Source organism: Choristoneura fumiferana, chromosome 18 (assembly GCF_025370935.1).
Source record: "Choristoneura fumiferana chromosome 18, NRCan_CFum_1, whole genome shotgun sequence".
Classification (NCBI taxonomy): domain Eukaryota; kingdom Metazoa; phylum Arthropoda; class Insecta; order Lepidoptera; family Tortricidae; genus Choristoneura; species Choristoneura fumiferana.
In genome coordinates, this window is record NC_133489.1 from 11,250,662 (window position 1) to 11,269,994 (window position 19,333).

Genomic DNA, 19,333 nt, shown 5'->3' on the forward strand with positions numbered 1-19,333 from the left:
TATAGTAACTTTCCTTCTTCGTTACTTCGTTATTACTGCTCCATAGAAAAAATGTACAAAATACGTACGTCCACTTTATGTCGTCGGCATTTCAAAAGTATTGCTTAAAGGGTCGAAGAAAATTTACCAGAACCTAACAAGTAAAGGGGCTGATAAAAAAAAATATGAGGCGTGTTAAATTCTTATTAATTTCAAAAAATGTGCGCTAACATTTTTCATTCACTGGTAGGCACGCTTACCCTAACATATTTAATGAAAAACATTGTATGTCGCACGGGTGGGTTACGTAATTATAATAAGTTTTATTATTATTATTATTATATAAATTATCAGGCAGGCAGTTGCAAGCAACTGATAGGTGCCTGTATCTAGCTGTTCCTTGGTTAAGTATTTTTTGTATTATTAATGTGGTTGTGTTGGTTGGTTTATACGAACATAGACTCAATAAAGCCCTCAGTCTTCGACTTCGGGTTTCTAATAGACTGGTTGGTAATTCCTTATTTAAGCTACCTCGAAACCTTTGTCTAAACAAGACGCGTTCCTAATTTTCACGTCCTACTTATATAATACTTTCGCATTTTTAATAATATTAGTAAGAATTATTTATTTTGTTCGATCGAATTAAATTGCAAAAGTGTGTTTTGTAAATCAAAAACATCTTCTAGGAAGATCGATTTAAGTTGTTGTTATCCGTTCTTTGGTCATCATTACATTACCTGTTGTGAAAACCGTTAGGCAGGTAATAGCTCCACGAACAAAACAACCCGCCACCATTGAGTAACAACGTCCTTGTTATACCTGCAAGAGAAATTTGACACTGCTGCCGCAAAACAATGCGTCTCCACCGCGTTTGTGAGACTACCGACCGGTCCCATAGAAACTGAAAATACTTAGAAATAGAAAATCGATGCCCAGGCGGATTTGATTAAATGGAGTTATACTTTAAAATCGCCCTCTATCTGTTGGTCAAAAGCATTTCTATTACCATTACCACAGCATGTCATTTCATCCGCAGTTCTTCCAGATCCATTGGATTTCACACAGTTTTGAATTTGACCGCGAAAACAGTTGACAATCAATTAGACAGTTGCCAACAGTACTTAAGTAATTTCCGAATTATATTATTTTTCTACGTTCCTTGCAAAAACAAAAAAAAAACCAGATGATAAAAAACTTGAAATAAAAATCACAAAAAGCGCGAGTTAAACTCAAGTGGAGGGGTTTTCGTATTTTCCTAGACATTTCCTATGTTACACTTTGTTAAATACGGTCACGATCTTGTGTAGAAAAATCCTTTGAATTGTCGAATTAAAGATCATGACTGTATAATAGACTTCTCACATGGTTTTCTGAGAGTGGTCGAGGATCGTGTGCTCAGTGGCGTGCAATTGGAGAGGCAATGCCCAGCAGTGGACTAAGATAGGCCGATGATGAGGGTTTCTGTAAGGTTAGAACTATTTATGACATTTGTCAAAATATAAGGTCCCTGTTTTTCGAAGATAAGTGGGGGAATGGTAATTCATTGCTCATTTTCTTAATAACTTCTAAAATTCCTTTTCAGGTGCGGAACTCTAAAAACACCAATTTTTCTAGGTGAAACGGCGATTTTTCCTACTCGTGTGATCCAGCAATGGCGGTGGCGTGACGCCGCGCACCGGCAAGGCTGCGGCAAGGCCAAGGCCCGCGCTTTATTATGCAAATTATGGCGCTTGCGCAGCGTCCGCTAATCGCTGCGCTAATGTGTTACCATAATGGCTCGCTCATCGCTCGCTGAAACTGAAATGATTGAAAGTGAGCTAATGTATTTGGTGCTCTGTTTTTAAGCACATATATCGTACCTTCGGTAGTACAAGGGCATAATTGTCTAAAAATCGAAAAATTAGTTAATTTACAAAAAGTGGAATGATGCTCTTTTTGTACCGAAGGTACATGCGATATTATGTCTAAATGATGAAACTATCGTGAGACCCATTCATATTAAATGATATTGTAACGGATAACTCACGTCTTAAACCGAGTTTAGCTCGACAGTTGTGTGCATGTTGCGGCAGCCGCTGAGTCGCGTGAGAAGAAGGGCTACGAAATAGCCCGAAACATTTCGTGCTAAACTCGGTTTAAGACGTGAGTTATCCGTTACAATATTATTTAATATGTCTAACACATAAATCTCGAGTTAGTAGTGTCAAAATGTATGGAACTGTCAAGCTTAAGCCAGGTTTAACTACTAAATCAAGATTTATTTTTTCCTGCAAGACGGCCTAAATGTGTCACCGTGTTGTGCCTGGTTATAGAATAGAACTTCCCGTGGATATCATTTAAGATGAATCCAGAGGCCTTATTGTCTCACACACTTGCAATCACGTTCACTTTCACCACCTCTTTCTGTCACACAGTCCAGGATGATGTTAAAAACAAATGGTGAATACGATCGCGACGTCAGAGCCGGTCAACGTGCGCGGCGGCTTCTGGACTGACCTGAACTCTTGTCTGAAACACTGCGGTGTAGAAAGGAAGGGAAAACCACCCCCATTTTCCCATGAAAGCCTTCATGAAGGTCCGCTACCAATCGTCAACTGATCATAACGACCAGTCCAGCAAAAGTGTTAAGATTGAAGACGACATGTAAACAGGGGATTTGATGAATCTTGGCGTCTTTCTACTAAAACGATCCTTATAATACCTATTATTTTAGGAATAATAATATCTAGAAATCTCACTATAATGTTATAAATGCGAAAGTTTGTAAGTCTGTTTGTTTGTTTGTTACCTCATCACGTCTAAACCGCTGAACCTATTTAGATGAAATTCGGTATACAGATTATTTTAATCCCAGTGAAATCTCGGGAAATTGCATTGTTCCCACGGGATAGCGACACAACCAACCATAACAAACCGTAACAAATCCTACGCAGCTGAAGTAGCGGGTAACGGCTAGTAAAACATAATTCGGAAACTATGGCATTTTCCGGGATATAAACTATCCTATGTCCTTACCCGGGACGCAAACTATCTGTATACCGAATTTCTTTTAAATCGGTTCAGCAGTTTAGACGTGATGAAGTAACAAATAAACAAACAGCCAAACACAAACTTTCGCATTTATTATATTAGTGGGAAGTTAGTAGAGAAAAAGTTCACAAGTTGGAAGGGTTTTAAAAGAAGGGTATTATGAAACTGTAAAATAAAGTGGCCCAAAGCAATCGCTATCTGGCCGTGTGACAGCCCCTATGCGTAATAACGAACTTACGTTCAATTATCAAGAACCAAAAACTGTAGTCTGCCTGACGTAAACACCACTTATCTACGTACCTGATTAATTACGGCGTAAAATAATTTGTGACTGTTATGTTACCTGCACCATGATTACCTAACCAACCACTTTCATTCATAGCAAGTTTGAAAGTGCAATCCAGACAATATGACCGAGCATTCTGCTGGGATATACCTACGTAGTTACTCGCGCTGTGAATTTTGGCAACTCGCCGGAATCCCGTGCCAATGCTAACATCCCCGAACTAGTCAAATAAAAACTTAGTTAAAGCTGGCATTAATTCGTCCCCTTATATAAAAACATGCCAACATGGACACAAAAAATAAGGCTATGCATTTTACGTCACTTTAATATCATGATTACGTTAATACCGAGCGATCAGATTTTAATTGTGTTTAATGACGCTAGCAATGAACGAAATGCATCGGACGTTGAAAGGTCGAATTTTACCAAGGTTTTATGAAAATAAATTTTATCTGATTCAATGTGCGGCTATGATGTGCAGCGAGTCGTCCATTAAATGCCAGAACATTCGTTTACATAACGCTTATACGACTCAAACGTCCTTCGATATAGGTAGGTAGAGAATAAATATTTTATTCCTCTGTAGGTATAGGATCATTAAAATGGGTAACGCTACACTTGACTGAATAGTAATGCCTAATCTGTCTCGGGTGGAGCATTATAGGACGCAGCGGACGCGCCTAAGCAATGACGTCATACCTACCGTCCTGTTGCCCTGCTACAAATCTTTACATATCTTATTAATTTCACTTCATTCATTCGTAAAAAACATTGTGTACATCTAAAATATTTTTATAGCAAAATATTTTCGTGTCGTTGCACTTGTGGACAAAAGGGTATTTTTAGGAGTTTCGAATTCAGAATGAATGTCGACCGACAGTGAAGTGTTTTTTCATCGATGGGTTTGGCCACTCAAAGCTAATAACAACAAACTCGTAGGCATGTTCTACAATTTAACATTACACTAGATGTGGTCTCTAAATGCTTGTTAAATAGAATACCTAATTATTTCGCAAGCTTTTGCTTCGCCTATAAATTTGTTAGTTTAAATTTTTGTTAGTGGATATAGAATCTTACAAGTTATTTTTTACCTACTTTCAGTGGATAATCCTACCTTGGATAAAGGACTTACCTATATATGTCCGATAAACATTTGCCTAATAATAAACTCTTTCACAAGTTAGGTATATTTCAGTCAAAATAACGAGTACAATTTTAAATGTCATTAAGCACTTACGTTAATGTTTTTAATTAAAAACAGAACTAAGGGAGTGCACATATAAAAGGCATAAGTATCATTATAAAAGTCGTTATCTCGACTACAACAACAGTTTCAGTTTCAATTCGTTTACTTGTTTGTTCCCAATTGTGCCCTTGACTACTAGACTACAGAAAAGGTATGTTAAGTTAAAATAAATGCTCCTGACTGGAGGTTAAAATACTATAATCTCTCTAAATAGTTTCTATAAAATTAAATCACAAAAAAATCGAACTTAAAATTTTTCAAAAGTATTTACTTATATAAACGAAGTTGGTATTAATGTTACGTCTAAATGTAAAGAAAATTGAAATTACTTACAACAAAGTTGAAACGTGCAAAAGTGACTAGCGTGAAAAGAGACCAACAAAAAAATTTGATGAGGACAACGGACAGACATTACGAAGCAAAAATGGATTTGAGTACGTAACCCTAAATACCATAATACATCCATCTTTGTTTTTTAAATGGTCGATGCATAAGTTTTTAGTTCACGCAGACTAAAGTCATAAAAAAAACAAAATGGGGCCCTACTCGCCGCTGATTCATTCAACCGCATCGCGGACGCTCCGCGGGTTCGGGCAGGCAGACCTGAGGATGCATTCACATCGATTATAAATATATAGTGTTTGGTTTAAATCAATATTTTTTTGTCAATGCCTTACGATTTGACTATGATCGCTACCGACTCCTAGAAAAAAAAATACAGTCACATATCTATACTGGGCTTATCCTGTACTTATAATATTTAGGAATATTAAATTACAATATACCACTTTCCTTATTGCTATTTTATTTTATTATTAATGTGTCTTGTTAGGAAAGATCCAAAACAAGGGATATCATTCCTTCATTCTTTATCTCATTAGTACCTAAAGATGTGTTTTTTTTTACATTTTTATTCATGTTTACCTTTATGATTAATCGTACCATTGATGTACGGTCAGCATCAAAAGTAGCTGCATACTTTTGTACTTTGTCGTTTTACTGCAACGTACTTTTAACACCATAAAAATTTGACAAATGTGTTAATACGACAAAGTAAAAAAGTGATCCGCTACTTTTGATGCTGACTGTACATACAGCAAACACACATCAAAACAGAAAAGAAACTTCTAACCAACAATATGTAAGTGACCCCATTGCGATGTTAATATCCAATGATTGCGATGCAGCATCTTGACTGACACGTTGAAAGTCAAAGTCAAAAGTAATTTCAATAAAACTTTATATTAATAAACTTAATCTCAATATAAGTTATTGTTATTTCAGACGATTCATAAGTTGACAAGAGACGTCATGATACCTGACTCGTTGTCATTCGTTGTAATTGGGCCCCAGAGCGTTGCCGTTGTTTGAGCAATTCGGACTATTAATTAGTTTCACGACCCTCCCGAGATTCAACTTCCCTCGATTCCGAGCGAAAGTAAACACTTCTTCCTTTATTGTAGAGCTGATGTAATTTAGATGAGCTATAGAAGAATCAATTAAGGCATTTGGTTTAAGCATCCTGCAAATGCTTTGATTTTTTTAAATATTTTGTCACATTTATGGACACTATGGCCAATATGGTCATTGATGTAAATTTAATACTTGAAGACCGGATAGCCACTCGGTTAATGGTTGTGAATAGATATATGCGCGTGGTTAGATGCTGGATATCCAGAATAACACATAAGCTACCTTTTATCCCGATATCCCGCCATGGGATGGGCATGGGCTTGAGATAAAATTTCAAAATACCAAATTTAATTTTATGCATGTGTTTTATAAGCAACGTAAATTATTAAACCCACGAAATATTTTTGGGGATTCCCATCGGAATGTTTGAGAAAACCCGGAATTTCACCACAACTGCTAAACCTTTCTAATGATAGTAATGTGTTACCCGTGCGAAGCCGCGGCTAAATGCTAGTATGTATGGTATATTACCTGCATTAAATTGTTAAGGTTCCGTAGCCAAAATTACAAAAACGGAACCCTTAGGTATACTTTCGCCATGTCTGTCTGTCCGTCCGTCCGCAGCTTTGCTCAGGGAGTATCAATGCTAGAAAGCTGTAATTTTGCACGAATATATGTAAACTATGCCGACAAAATGGTTCAATAATAAATTCAAAAAAGTTTTTTTAGAGTACCTCCCATAGACGTAAAGTGGGGGTGATTTATTTTTCTTATCCATATCGGTGGATAGGTCTTTTAAAACCATTAGGGAGTTGCTAAAACGATTTTTCGATTCCGTGATTTGTTTGCAAAATATTCAACTTTAAAGTGCAAATTTTCTTTAAAATCTAAACTGGAGGATGGAAAAATTAAAAAAAAAATTAGAATGGTGGTAAGTATATCAAACTTACAAGGAAAACTATCACGGTTAAGTTTTCTTGAGAAATAATAGTAAATTGCAGCCTAAGGTATAAAATATACAAGAAAACTTGGAATATTCCGTACAAAATACGAAATCCTCAGAAAAAAATCACTTAATTTTTTCGTATTGGCTACGGAACCCTATTTCGAGCGTGTCCGATACGCTTTTGGCCGGTTTTTTATGCTAAAATATCTACAGAGTAGAGTAGAGACATTAAAAATAAGCAAACTTTAATAATCCACATAGTTTTTTGCTCACTCTTGCACACAATGTGCAGTTGATTTTATTATCGCGCCTGGCTTTACTCACAACGAGACTGGACTTAAATGACTAACTAAATGTCTGCTGTTTTACGGCCAATAATACAGTACTGTTAGTCATAACATCAGCAAATTTTCTAAATGATTCATCTGCGGCACTCGGCCGTTGCAATGGTAACTGCATACCGACGGTTCCTTTTAACACCACATTCTTCGCTGATATCTCTACAATGAATAAGACCAAAGCCTCGATAAGTAAGTAAGTAAGTATAGTATTAACTATTGTCGATAACAATGTTCGCATTGCACGGGAACTTTGTTACCCGGGATATACAGTGGTCTTGAATAGTTCTATTAATGCGGATTTGCTGCTGTATAGATGAGTGGATGATTTACTTAAAACTACAGTTTAAACAAAATTTAAATTTACCTTATTATTATTTTGTTAGCATAGATAATATCTACTAGATATTAACGAGTATCAAAGTATTAAATAGGTAAGTCGTGTTTCATGCAGATTGACTTGACATTATAAAGAACTGATTCAAAATAAAATTAAAAAATAGTCAAGAGCGATCATAATGGAATATATAACTATAAAGTTTTGTACCTAGTTGTTAAATCAGTCAATCATCTAATTATTTATTTTCTTAAAGCTCATTTATCTTGGATGGATCTAAGCGCCTTGCGATTCTTCACCGCAAAACATACGTTGTCAGCCGTGCTCCGCTAAAACTTCTTTCATACTCGTACTGAACTGATGGAAAAAGGCTTCGCTACCTACTTAATGCGTTAAAGTTAAATTAACGAAATTTAAAATGCGTTTAACTAATAAATGATTTTAATAAAAATGAAATTTGATGAATAATGTTCTGTATAATGTTAGATTCAAAATAGTCTTATTATAAAGTATCTTGAAATTTCAGCTCTGTGAGTAGATAATATTTCTTTTAAATTATTGTGTGGGACAGTCACTAAACATTTTAGATGTTTTCATTCTTTTGGGTTGAGGAATACAAGGTGACAAAATGTAAAATTAAGTATGTGGTAGAGCTGGTTAGGTTTATACTATCCCTAAAATTAGTCTTCATAGTCCTTACTTGCCGGACACTGTACTGAATTAAGAAGTGTTCCCAAACGTCAACCTAATTTTTCGGGTAAAAACCATTTTCGCGTGCGAAATCCCATTCAATGTTTCAGACTGTATCAGAATAACCTAACCCACAAAAAGTTGGAAAACCCACGACTTTGTCACTTCAAAGTTCAATATCTCAAAAACGGCTGATCGATTTTGATAAAACCTGTCTAAGAACCATCGCTAGAAAACCTGGTTTCAGTTAAAAAAAACCGCATTCAAGTCGGTTCACCCGTTTAAGAGCTACGGTGCCACAGACAGACAGACAGCCACACACACAGACATACAGACACACAGACACAAATAGCGGGCAAACTTATAACACCCCTCTTTTTGCGTCGGGGGTTAAAAATAGGTTATTCACAATTATAGGATAATACAATGGAAACCCATCGTACCAATTTTATTAACAATAGGCCATTCTACAAGAATTGCTCGTTTAAAGGTATTGAGGCTTAAAAAAAGGCAAAACGTTTTTCATCTAGGATAGGGCTTCATGGGATAGTAAATATTTAAATTGTGTTTCAATAAAGGTTAATTTTGATTTTTAAGATTCATCTCGCCTTTCAATAATATTTTATTATTTGATAACCTTTATTATTATTGGTATACTTCTTGGCATTGCGGCGGTGGGTTCTTGAAAGCCGCACAGACTTCAGCCATGAATTGGCTATCATTGTCATTGAATAGCTTCCCATTTATGAGTGTATACGGCACACTAGTTTTATCGGGATGCTTGTCAGTTTCTTGCCCATAGTACTCGAGTAGGTCCTCGCCTCTCTGACTTCGAGCGCAAGCTGTGACCGCAGCGCCGTCGATTCCCATTGATGTTCCACACTGAAATGTTAACACGAATTTAATGATGATGAAATGTGGATACTGAGTATAGCAGCAAGTGACTAGTGTGTCAACACATTGCATTGCTCTTATACTCTCCGTTTAGTATATCTAAAATAGCGGCCGATGTATTGTTGCAATGTCATATTTATCAATTTTAAGAGTACCTAATAAAAATTTATTAATTAATTTGTAGTTTTACATTAGCTGCATCTGCATCAGTAGATCCTGCGCCTCCCCAGTTCGCAGCCATCATGCAGGTGTTGTAGAACTCGGCCCGAGTTTCGTTCTGTATGATGTCTATTGCGCATGCGTGCAACTTATTGCCATAACACTCGGCAGGCCCGTGCTGGCAAACTATTTCGGTCTTCCCATCCACCACTCTCTTCTAAAAAATAAATGTGAGTTTAGAGAACTATAAGAGAAAATCGCACTCATCATCATCATCATCATCATCATCATCATACATTTAAAAACCTATTTAGTTCTTGTCGGTGGAGTAATCGCCATTCTGTAGGTACGCCGCTCTGTCAATGCTTTGAGCTCCTGACCTGATACGACATTACATTCTCTTTGGCATCTCTCGTCATAGTCGTAGTAAATGTGAAACTTTAGACAAATGGATATTTTGAACATGCATATGCAGCTAGACGCATTTGGATCAAATTTGGTAAACCGATAGTTTACAATAACCTGGATTATCACATAGGATACTTTTTATCCCGGAAAATTACATAGTTTGCACGGTATGTCGTAAACAGACATTTTATTTAATTATTATACCTACGTCAAATAAAAACCTTTTTTTGGCAGTCGGGTAAAAAATGGGTCAACTGTTCCATAGTTCTATGTGGTATAGTAAGATTTTTGATTTTGAAAAAGAGGGGTGTACCGCATCGAAATCGATCCATCCGTTTGAGAGCTATGATGCCACAGCTATCTGTCTATACAAACAGACATTGGCGTTAAACTTATAACACCCCTCTTTTTGCGTCGGAGGTTAAAAATATTTCAAAACGTTGGCTAATATCGTTGAATAACATAATTTGCTTACCCTGGCGTTTCCATATGGATATGACTTTAAATCTAAATATGAACCAATCTTTGTAATCGCTTCAATTAATGGCCCTGTATGGAACAGTTTGCAGTCTGGACATAGACATTCGTAAAACACATCTACTTTGACCTTTTCTTGCGTATCTTGTATTAGCTGAAAATTTAAAATGCAATTTAATTTAAGTAAGGAATTAAATTAAAATGTTTACATAGTTATGTAAATCAACATGAAATTAAATTAAATTAAATATTTTTTATTCACAAATCTTTTCTATAAGTTTAATAAAACAGATATGCGTCTACGCAGTGTTAGGAACATACCTACATGCTGGTTAGAATTACCTTGGAAATTAAATTAAACCTTTTTTTACATCTACCTTAAACTACAGGCGCATCAACTAAATCATATTATTAAAAGGTGCCTAGGGGGCAGGGGGCAGGGGGCAGGGGGCAAGGTTCCGAAGATGCAGGCAGCGTTCCCTCTTTGAATAGCTGAGCTACCTAATGCTTTGGCTGAGGAAGCAGCCAGCATTGCTTTTGTGATATATGTGGTTGTCCGCTAAGTAAGTAATTGACTTAATAAATTGATATTATTTACATTTCTCAATCTCAGTGCACCCTTTATCATGAATAAATATAGAGCGCTAGGTAGTAGGTACGAGTGACAACACCGAAAAAAAGGATAGCTGAACTAGTTAGGCTACTTGACGTTTAGCCAAAATTTACTAATTATTAGGAACCAAAATAATGCTAATATTGCAAAACTGATTTTGTAAGACACCACCTAACTTTTAGCTACTAGCCTTAGTTTTGTAGTCACTCAAGTTATGTTACAAGCAACAACTTTTTTTGTTACTGTTAGCAAATATATTTCTTCAGTGCAGCAACAATATTAATAAAGAAAAACTAAAAATGCATACAAGTAAAACAACAGCTTAATACCAAAATCTGTCTTTGAAAATGTATTTAGACACTGTGCCTAAAGCTATTCTTACCTGATAATTGTAATATTCGGAAGGTCTATCCACCAGATATATTGATTCAAATACTGTAAGTAGAACAACAGAAAGTTTTTAACACTATGGCGGTTTTCAATACATAGGCTAAACATGATGTTATTTCTTAAAATTTTGACATAGATCCTTCGTATAAAAACCTGGTAATAAGTCAAAAAAAAAATTGTCATAGATAATTTTCACTTTTTGAGTTGAGTCATTTTAAAAGATCAAAATTTTAATTTACGAAGGTGTTGAGTAGCATTGTCGTAATACAATACATAAAAGAGACATCAAACAAGCTCACTGCTTTAACCTTTTTTTCCATTTATGTATGAATCAAAAGCATTAATTATAATAAGTTAATATTGGTCATAAGTCATAACTTAAGAATCTTTTACACTTTTTTACACTTTTACTCTTTTACACACCACGCACAACAAATTAAATTAATTAAACAGTAAAGAGTTAGGTCACTAATTCTTAGAGAAATTAACTTCATATGATCTGTTGAAGTTCCCTTAAGCTAACGGAAATCAAAAATAACATAGAATCCATCAATTTATTATATAAAAATAGTGACAATTGGGTCATTCGAATAAAAATTAGCTATACCTACCTAATAAAAATAATAAACAACAAATAATGTACATACCAGGGTCCGAAGTCACGATTACTATAACCGCGGTTAAACAAAGTAGAAAGTTGCGATAGTGTATCATCTTTAACTTTTACAAGCACGACAGGACCCACTGACTGTTGACTTGCGTATGATAACATAGACTGCTGATTCGGTTTAACGACTAGAGTCGTTGTAAGGATTTATATGTTTATAACTAAGAACCAAAGCATGAAGGAATGTTCAGTGGCTTTTCTTTGTGTTGATAAGCTTTATGGTTGAACGAGTCCCTGGTTCTGCACTAAGGTAATTTTTATTTTAAATACTAAACGTCGAAATACTGGATAACTTACATACGTTTAGTATTGTGAATACAAATAGTTCATCCAACAAAATATTTACATACAAGAAATACATAAATACAATATACAAGAAAGTGATTTAAAGATATCAAACCGTAAATTCAAAGTCTAAAACTGTGTTGTTGTAAATACTTATGCCATCATTCTATTGCAGGGGTGGCCAACATGATTAGATCCAAGATCTACTGTTTACTAACGAAACCCTGTGCGATCTACCAATTACATACTTATTTGCTGATTACGTTGCGCAGTCTTTTCTACGTATTTAATTTTTGCTTTGCCTCGACTGGACTAATAGTCGTGATCGACTCGCGTTCGAGCGGTAGGCCACCATGAGCGAAATATTGAAGACTAGCAGTTCTTATCTAGCAGTAGGACTTGTAAATATCCCACTGCTGACCACAACCCTCTTACAATACTCTATCTTCTATACATATTAAATGGTTTGTCCTGAAAGACTGACTGACGGATCAACGCACAGCCTAAACCGCTGATCGTAGAGACCTGAAACTTGGAGGGTGTATTCTTTGTATGACGTAGGCAACCAATAATAAAGGATTTTCCGAAATTCTACCCCTAAGAGGGTGAAAAAGGGGGGCAAAGTTTGTATGAGACAACGTGATTCCTTGGTCCAATCTACTTCAAATTGTGCATACATATTCTTTAACAGAATTAAAGGAAGTATTGAAAATACAAACTGAAATATAGATGCACAGAAAAACCAGAAAAATAAGACCAGCACTGGGAATCGAACCTAGGTCCTCGGTATTTCGTACCGCGTGCTATACCGCTACACCACTGCTGGTCAACGGTACAGACACGAATTTCCCCTATGCACTTCATATCTCAGCTTGTTTGTTTCTTATTTAGCCACTTAAACAGTGACGCTACGTTACGGGATGACCGTAAAAGTAAAAAATTGGAATTGAAATAAAAAATACAAAAAGATTCCAAAAAACCAATCTTAATGAAAGACCTGTTTAAAATTTTATTGAAATTCATCCCCTAACGGGGTTAAAAAAGGGTAAAACTTTATGCCAAAGGGTGATTTGCTTCGAAGTTGATATCAATACTCCTTAGTACATACTTTTGATTTAAACTATATATTATTCTGACACGTTTGAAAACTCAATCCGATTTTCTTCAAAAAAAGGTTGAACTCACATAAAAGCTTGGTGCGATGCAAATGCTCTTTAAAATTGGAATATTTCGAAAGTCACCGTACTATTTTAGTTTTGAAGGTTTCTAAGCTTTAGAGAGGTCATGTACTCATGTACTTTTAGGACACGGCCTCATAAGGACGTAGAGTTCGAAATCTTAAGTAATAAAACTAGGGACTGGAGATTTGGCAAACTGATGTAAATCTGGTAACAATTCAATCATTTGGCAGTGACATCCTGCTCATTCTGGCCAGGATCGTCTCCGTTGAAAGGAACTCCTCAAAAGTTAATGACACAAACAAAAAAACTCTACATCTATTCAGTTTCAATGACAATGCGTTAATATAATATGTAGACATCACCTGAAGCTGCAGCCAAGGTCATGACGCAACTCCTCAAGGGTTGATAGCACAGAAACGAAATTTTACATTTACGTTCAGTTTTGAAGTAAACATGACTCGATGAGATAAAAAATATCAAGGTAGCTAAAAATATGAAATTAAAATAAAATAATAAAAAAGTTTTGCAAAAACAAGCTATAACACTATTACTTATTCTGTGTTATAATTTAAGTGTGCTCTGAAAAACGAAAATAAACATTAAATACCATCGTCAAACTTATAAACTCATTACGTAACATAATAATTTATCTATTTATAACTAACCTAGCCTAAACCGCACCATGACTTACTGACTGACAGACAACGCGTAGCCTAAACTACTGGTGCTAAATACTTGAAATTTGGCATACATGTACATATAAAGTATTATGGGGGTGCACTAAAGAAAGATTTTTAGAGAAGTTCATGGGATAGGAAATGTATAAACTTTGTTTTTTTCTTTGTTTATTGGGTGGTGATCTCTGAAACTACTGAGCTGATTTAAATATTATTTATTTTATAAATAGAAAGCTACACTATCCCTGTTATAAACTACTTTTCTTTGGAAAAAATCGGAATAATATCCGCGGAATAAAAATAAGTGAAATGAATTTGGGGGCAGATTTTCAAAATTCTTTCAATAATAGAAAGCTACAACTACAATGTCTTTTATTGACAATTAAGAATGTTAAAATAGATCTAAACAGTACCTAATTCATATTCCGCGGGAATTTTACAATTTCTCGCGATAAAAGTAGATTATTATGTCAATCAATCAATTACTGGCACTTGAGGTTGTCAACGCATATCATCATCAGGAGACCCACTTGCTCGTTTGCCGTCCAGTCGAATAAAAAAATAAAAAACTGGATAGCTTTCTATTAGTGAAACATTTCTATAATAATAATAACAATAATAAATAGGGAATATTGAAAGTTTTTTTTTTAATCGATCTAAAGAGTTCTATCCTCAACAGTTACCACAAATTTAAGCCGCGGGCAAAAGCTGTGAAGTTGTTTTGATAATAAGACAATTTTGCACTTTTGCTTAACAATGTATTATGTGCTTCTTCTTACAAAATTTGATTTTATATACTTACTAGCTTTTGCCCGCGGCTTCGCCCGCGTAAGATTCGGCTATCGCGCGCTGTTCCCTCGGGAACTGCATTTTTTCGCGATAATAAGTAGCTGATGTCACTCTCTAGCTCGTAAACTATCTCTATGCCAAAATTCACGTCGATCCGTCGCTCCGTTTCGACGTGAAAGACTGACAAACATACAAACACACACACTTTCGCATCCATAATGCGGTGTGTGTGCATGATCAAGATGTGCCTACAATATTTGAAGAGTTCCCTCGATTTCTCCAAGATTAATCTTCAGATTTCGACTTTATGACTAAATAAAGTATTTCAAACATAATTTTTTTTTTTAAATCAGTTCAGAGCCATCTTCGAGAAACATATCTGTACCTACTAAAAAAAAAAACAAATATAACAACAAATTGAGAGCTTCCTCTTTCATAAGAAATCGGTTAAAAATAAATTTCCATGTGGTGCAAGCATTAATATCAATATCTGTCACTTCCATAGATTTTATAATAATTAGAAGAAAGCAAGTCAAAGAGGTCCATCATTTACAATATTACTTATAAAGCATCCCACAGTTAATAGAATTTAATTTGTATAAACTGCTAAGTGGCCGTGAACTTGGAAAAGTTAGGTAAATAGGTAATCGTTTCATATGGATTAGTCTGTAGAGTACATTATTTGCAGGTAATTTTTTTTACGAAATGTGCATACATTTATTTTTCTCTACCTACAGTCTCTACTTCAATTCTTTCTACATTTAAATCAGGACATTGTGATCTAACTTTGTAATCAGGATATCCGATAGTTAGTTAGTCTGCATGTTAGTTCAAAAATGTGTGTCAAAAATGTTACATAATGTAAAAATAGTAGATTGTACAACGAGAGCATAAACGAGCTATTTTACCCGAGGCGTTCATACAGCCACCCGAGCCCATACGGCGAGGGTGGATAGAAACGTCGAGGGGAAAATGTTTGCCAAAAAAAATTTGCCATATTTTAGTATCAATTAACTTTATTCTTATTTAAGTATTTACTTCTTGGCACTGTGGCGGCGGGTTCTGGAAAGCCGCACAAACTTGAGCCATTAATTGGTCATATTCATCTTCGAATGATTTATTATTTATAAGTACATATGGCACACTCTTTTTCTCGGGATGTTTGCCAGTTTCTTTCCCGTAGTACTCGAGTAGGTCTTCTCCTTTCTGACTTTGGGCGCAAGCTGTGACCGCCGCGCCGTCGACTCCCATTGATTTTCCGCACTGAAATTGAACAGGGCCGTCTTTAATCGGGGTTGATTTTTCATATTCATATTCATATTCATTTATTTCGACAGCATAGGTATAATGAGAGCAAACTATGATGTGCCTATCGGCGTACGAAATTATTTGGAGAGAACTTTTTTTGGTTCCTTATGGTTAAGATGGCTTTACTCAGGAATGAAACATTCTAAGACATTAACTGAGTAAGGTAACACTGCGACCAATGGTTTGGATTAGATTATGTGATACTGTTACCACACACACACACAGACACACAAACACACACACACACACACACACACACACACACACACGCGCGCGCGCACGCAGGCACGCACGCACGAACGCACGCAACAACGCACGCACGCACGCACGCACGCATGCATGCACTCATACACGCTCACATAGACACATCACATTTTTACGACATTGCGATACGATATAGTATAATGTCACGTGATTGTATTGATACTTACATAATCTAATCCGAACCATTGTATTGCATTCAATCTCTTATTTCAACACAAAAAATAAAAAATAAAAATTAGGGGTTTACATTAGCGGCATCTACATCAGTGGATCCTGCACCACCCCAGTTTCGAGCCATCATGCAGGTGTTGTAGAACTCGGCCTGAGTTTCGTTCTGTATGATGTCTATCGCGCATGCGTGCAACTTATTGCCATAACACTCGGCAGGCCCGTGCTGGCAAACTATTTCGGTCTTCCCATCTACCACTTGCGTCTAAAACATGTACATTGCTTAGAGAACTATAACGCTGAAATTCAATAGGGTAAACCAGGTTTTTACTTGGTTAAAGATACAGCTCTAAGTACCACAAATATTAATTGTTATACTTAATTGGAAAGATTGAAAATATTTATTTTCAGTCGGAGGAATGGAATGAGGAAAGTAGAACTATAGGTGACTGTTTCAATAGATATTGACACTATATTAACTTATACTAGCAGAGCCGCCATTCATGGTAGCGTGAGGTAGAGCGAGATTGTCTACACCGCTTCTGAACCTCTCATAAGGCGCCATCATTTTTTTATTTTGCACGGGAACTAGAAAATGACGCCCTTGCCTAGAGAAATCACTACTCTTGCCCTACCCCAGGGCTGGTGCAGCATACTAGGTCTGCAGCTCTTAACAGGTTCAACAACAATGTCTGTTAAAACTTTGTCACTTCTATATTCACCGCCACCTGGGCTTGTCAAATTTCCCTTATCCATATTAGTCCTAGTAACAGTTAGGTCACAGTTTTTATCAACTTTAAAATAAAAACAATGACTTGCTTACCTTGGCGTTTCCGTATGGATATGATTTTATATCTAAATATGAACCAATCTTCGCAACCACATCAATCAAAGGTCCGGTGTGAAACTTTATGCAATATGGACATAAGCATTCGTAAAACACTTCTAATTTAACTTTTTCTTGCATATCTTGAACAAGCTGAAACGTCGTAAAGCTGTATAAATACCGAATCGGGGTTAATTAAACGTTTCTAAACGGATGAATTTGTTTATCAATATTATTAGGAACATAATACTCCTTATAGCCTTAATTATTTAATTAAACTATTCTCACCTGGTAAGTGTAATATTCAGTAGGTCTCTCCACCAGAAGTCTTGGTTCAAATACTGTAAGATAGATAAGAAGAGAAAGAACGATGTAAAGTTTATGTTTATATTGCTATGGATGGCGGTATATCATGGCGATATTCAATAGATTTTGCCTGTTTTGTGAAATTAATAAGCCTTGTCGTCCCGGCTGATAGAGACCTCAGGAGACCCCAGAGCTGGCGCTTACCTCTCCCAGCGAATTTCTCTGTCTGTACAGAGAGGCAATGCCGCCAGTGTGTTGGGGTCTATGCCGCAGGCGGGCCTCTTTGATGGTGTTTTCTTTTTATAGTTAGGTATATTTATGTTGTTTTTATTAATTTTGTTTCCTATCATATTATTGTATCTTGTGTTGTGAATAAATCAAAATACAAACTGCCTTCACCATAAACTGAATATTAACAGATCAACCAAACTAAAAACTAATTAGTACAGTTGGGAAATAAAAATATCCTAAAAATTAGTCAATTAACACTTTGGACACCGTATGAATGAAATATTTAAATGAGCCTAACAATTTTAATTTTTCCACTGTTAAATTTATAAGCAAATATTGCTTTAGCGTAGATAGCGTAAGGCGTAGTATTTAGTAGTGATACTTAAACTATAAACACCAAATAAGTAACTACCAGGATCTGAAGTTACGATTGCTATAACCGAGGATAAACAAAGTAGAAATTTGTGATAGCTTATCATTTTGAACTAGTCTACGAATACGACAGGACCCACTGACTGTTGACTTGCGTGTGATAACGTGGACTGCTTAATCGGTTTAACGTCTCTGTTAGTGTTTTATAGGTTTATGTACATGAATAAGTACCTAAGTATACCGGACTTTAGTGCTGCTATTCTTTGTGTCGATAAGTATTTTTATGGTTGAACGATTCCCTGGTATTGCTCAGTACTGACACATGTAAATAATTAAATGTTGACATAAGTATTTGCTTATCCGGAATACGGAAATTCATCGATGAACTAAAGTTAGACTTTAGCTGTAAAAATATGCAAGTTGTAGTGGCAATGAGCGGGGCACATCGCTCGAAGAACAGATAAACGTTGGGGGAGAAAAATTCTCGAATGGCAACCGCGAACCGGAAGACGAAGCGTTAGCAGGCCTCCCAGTAGGTGCACTGGGCGGGTACCGGTAACCGGTGGATGCAAGTGGCGAGTTGTCGTTCATTGTGGCGTTCTAAGCGGGGGGCCTTTGTTTAGCAGTGGACGTCTTCTGGCTGTTGTTGATAATGATGATATTTGCTGTATTGTTTCACCGAAAGTCTCATGGTTATTTAACCAAAGCCCCCACCACATATTCCGAAAATAAAGAAATAAGCCCCAATTCGAAAACATGACTTTGCTAAAGTGACATTAACGCTGATAGGCTGGGGTTTTCGATGCCAAAAATATATTTTATAATCAGCATCAAATTAATTTACGTTGAACTTTTGTTGCATATCCTGTTTCTAGTCTAGGTATTATGTAGAGTCTAAGAAACTTCACCCATCAAGGTTTTGGTATCTCTGTAGAGCTTACGCTCATAAAAGCCCTTTCCCTAAATGTGCACTATAATTTGGGAATGCCGGCTTTACGAGCCAAAGCTCCCATTTGCTGTACAAAAATTTGCAAATGGTAGGTACAACACGAA

At 36.0% G+C, this 19,333-nt stretch overlaps 2 protein-coding genes across 2 annotated transcripts; both read right to left on the minus strand.

Annotated features, from left to right (window-relative positions):
* Nucleotides 1-8,869: 8,869 nt before the first annotated feature.
* Nucleotides 8,870-12,004, minus strand: LOC141437978 (gamma-interferon-inducible lysosomal thiol reductase-like). Its single transcript, XM_074101588.1, has 5 exons — nucleotides 11,854-12,004; nucleotides 11,199-11,251; nucleotides 10,202-10,357; nucleotides 9,350-9,535; nucleotides 8,870-9,147 (listed from the first exon to the last, which is right to left on the minus strand). The coding sequence occupies exons 1-5, from the start codon at nucleotides 11,918-11,920 to the stop codon at nucleotides 8,911-8,913; spliced, it is 699 nt and encodes a 232-aa protein (XP_073957689.1). The 5' UTR covers nucleotides 11,921-12,004; the 3' UTR covers nucleotides 8,870-8,910.
* A 3,827-nt stretch (nucleotides 12,005-15,831) lies between these two features.
* Nucleotides 15,832-18,478, minus strand: LOC141438494 (gamma-interferon-inducible lysosomal thiol reductase-like protein). Its single transcript, XM_074102393.1, has 5 exons — nucleotides 18,321-18,478; nucleotides 17,660-17,712; nucleotides 17,369-17,524; nucleotides 16,625-16,810; nucleotides 15,832-16,068 (listed from the first exon to the last, which is right to left on the minus strand). Exons 1-5 carry the CDS (start codon nucleotides 18,385-18,387, stop codon nucleotides 15,832-15,834), a joined length of 699 nt encoding a protein of 232 aa, XP_073958494.1. The 5' UTR covers nucleotides 18,388-18,478.
* Nucleotides 18,479-19,333: the final 855 nt, after the last annotated feature.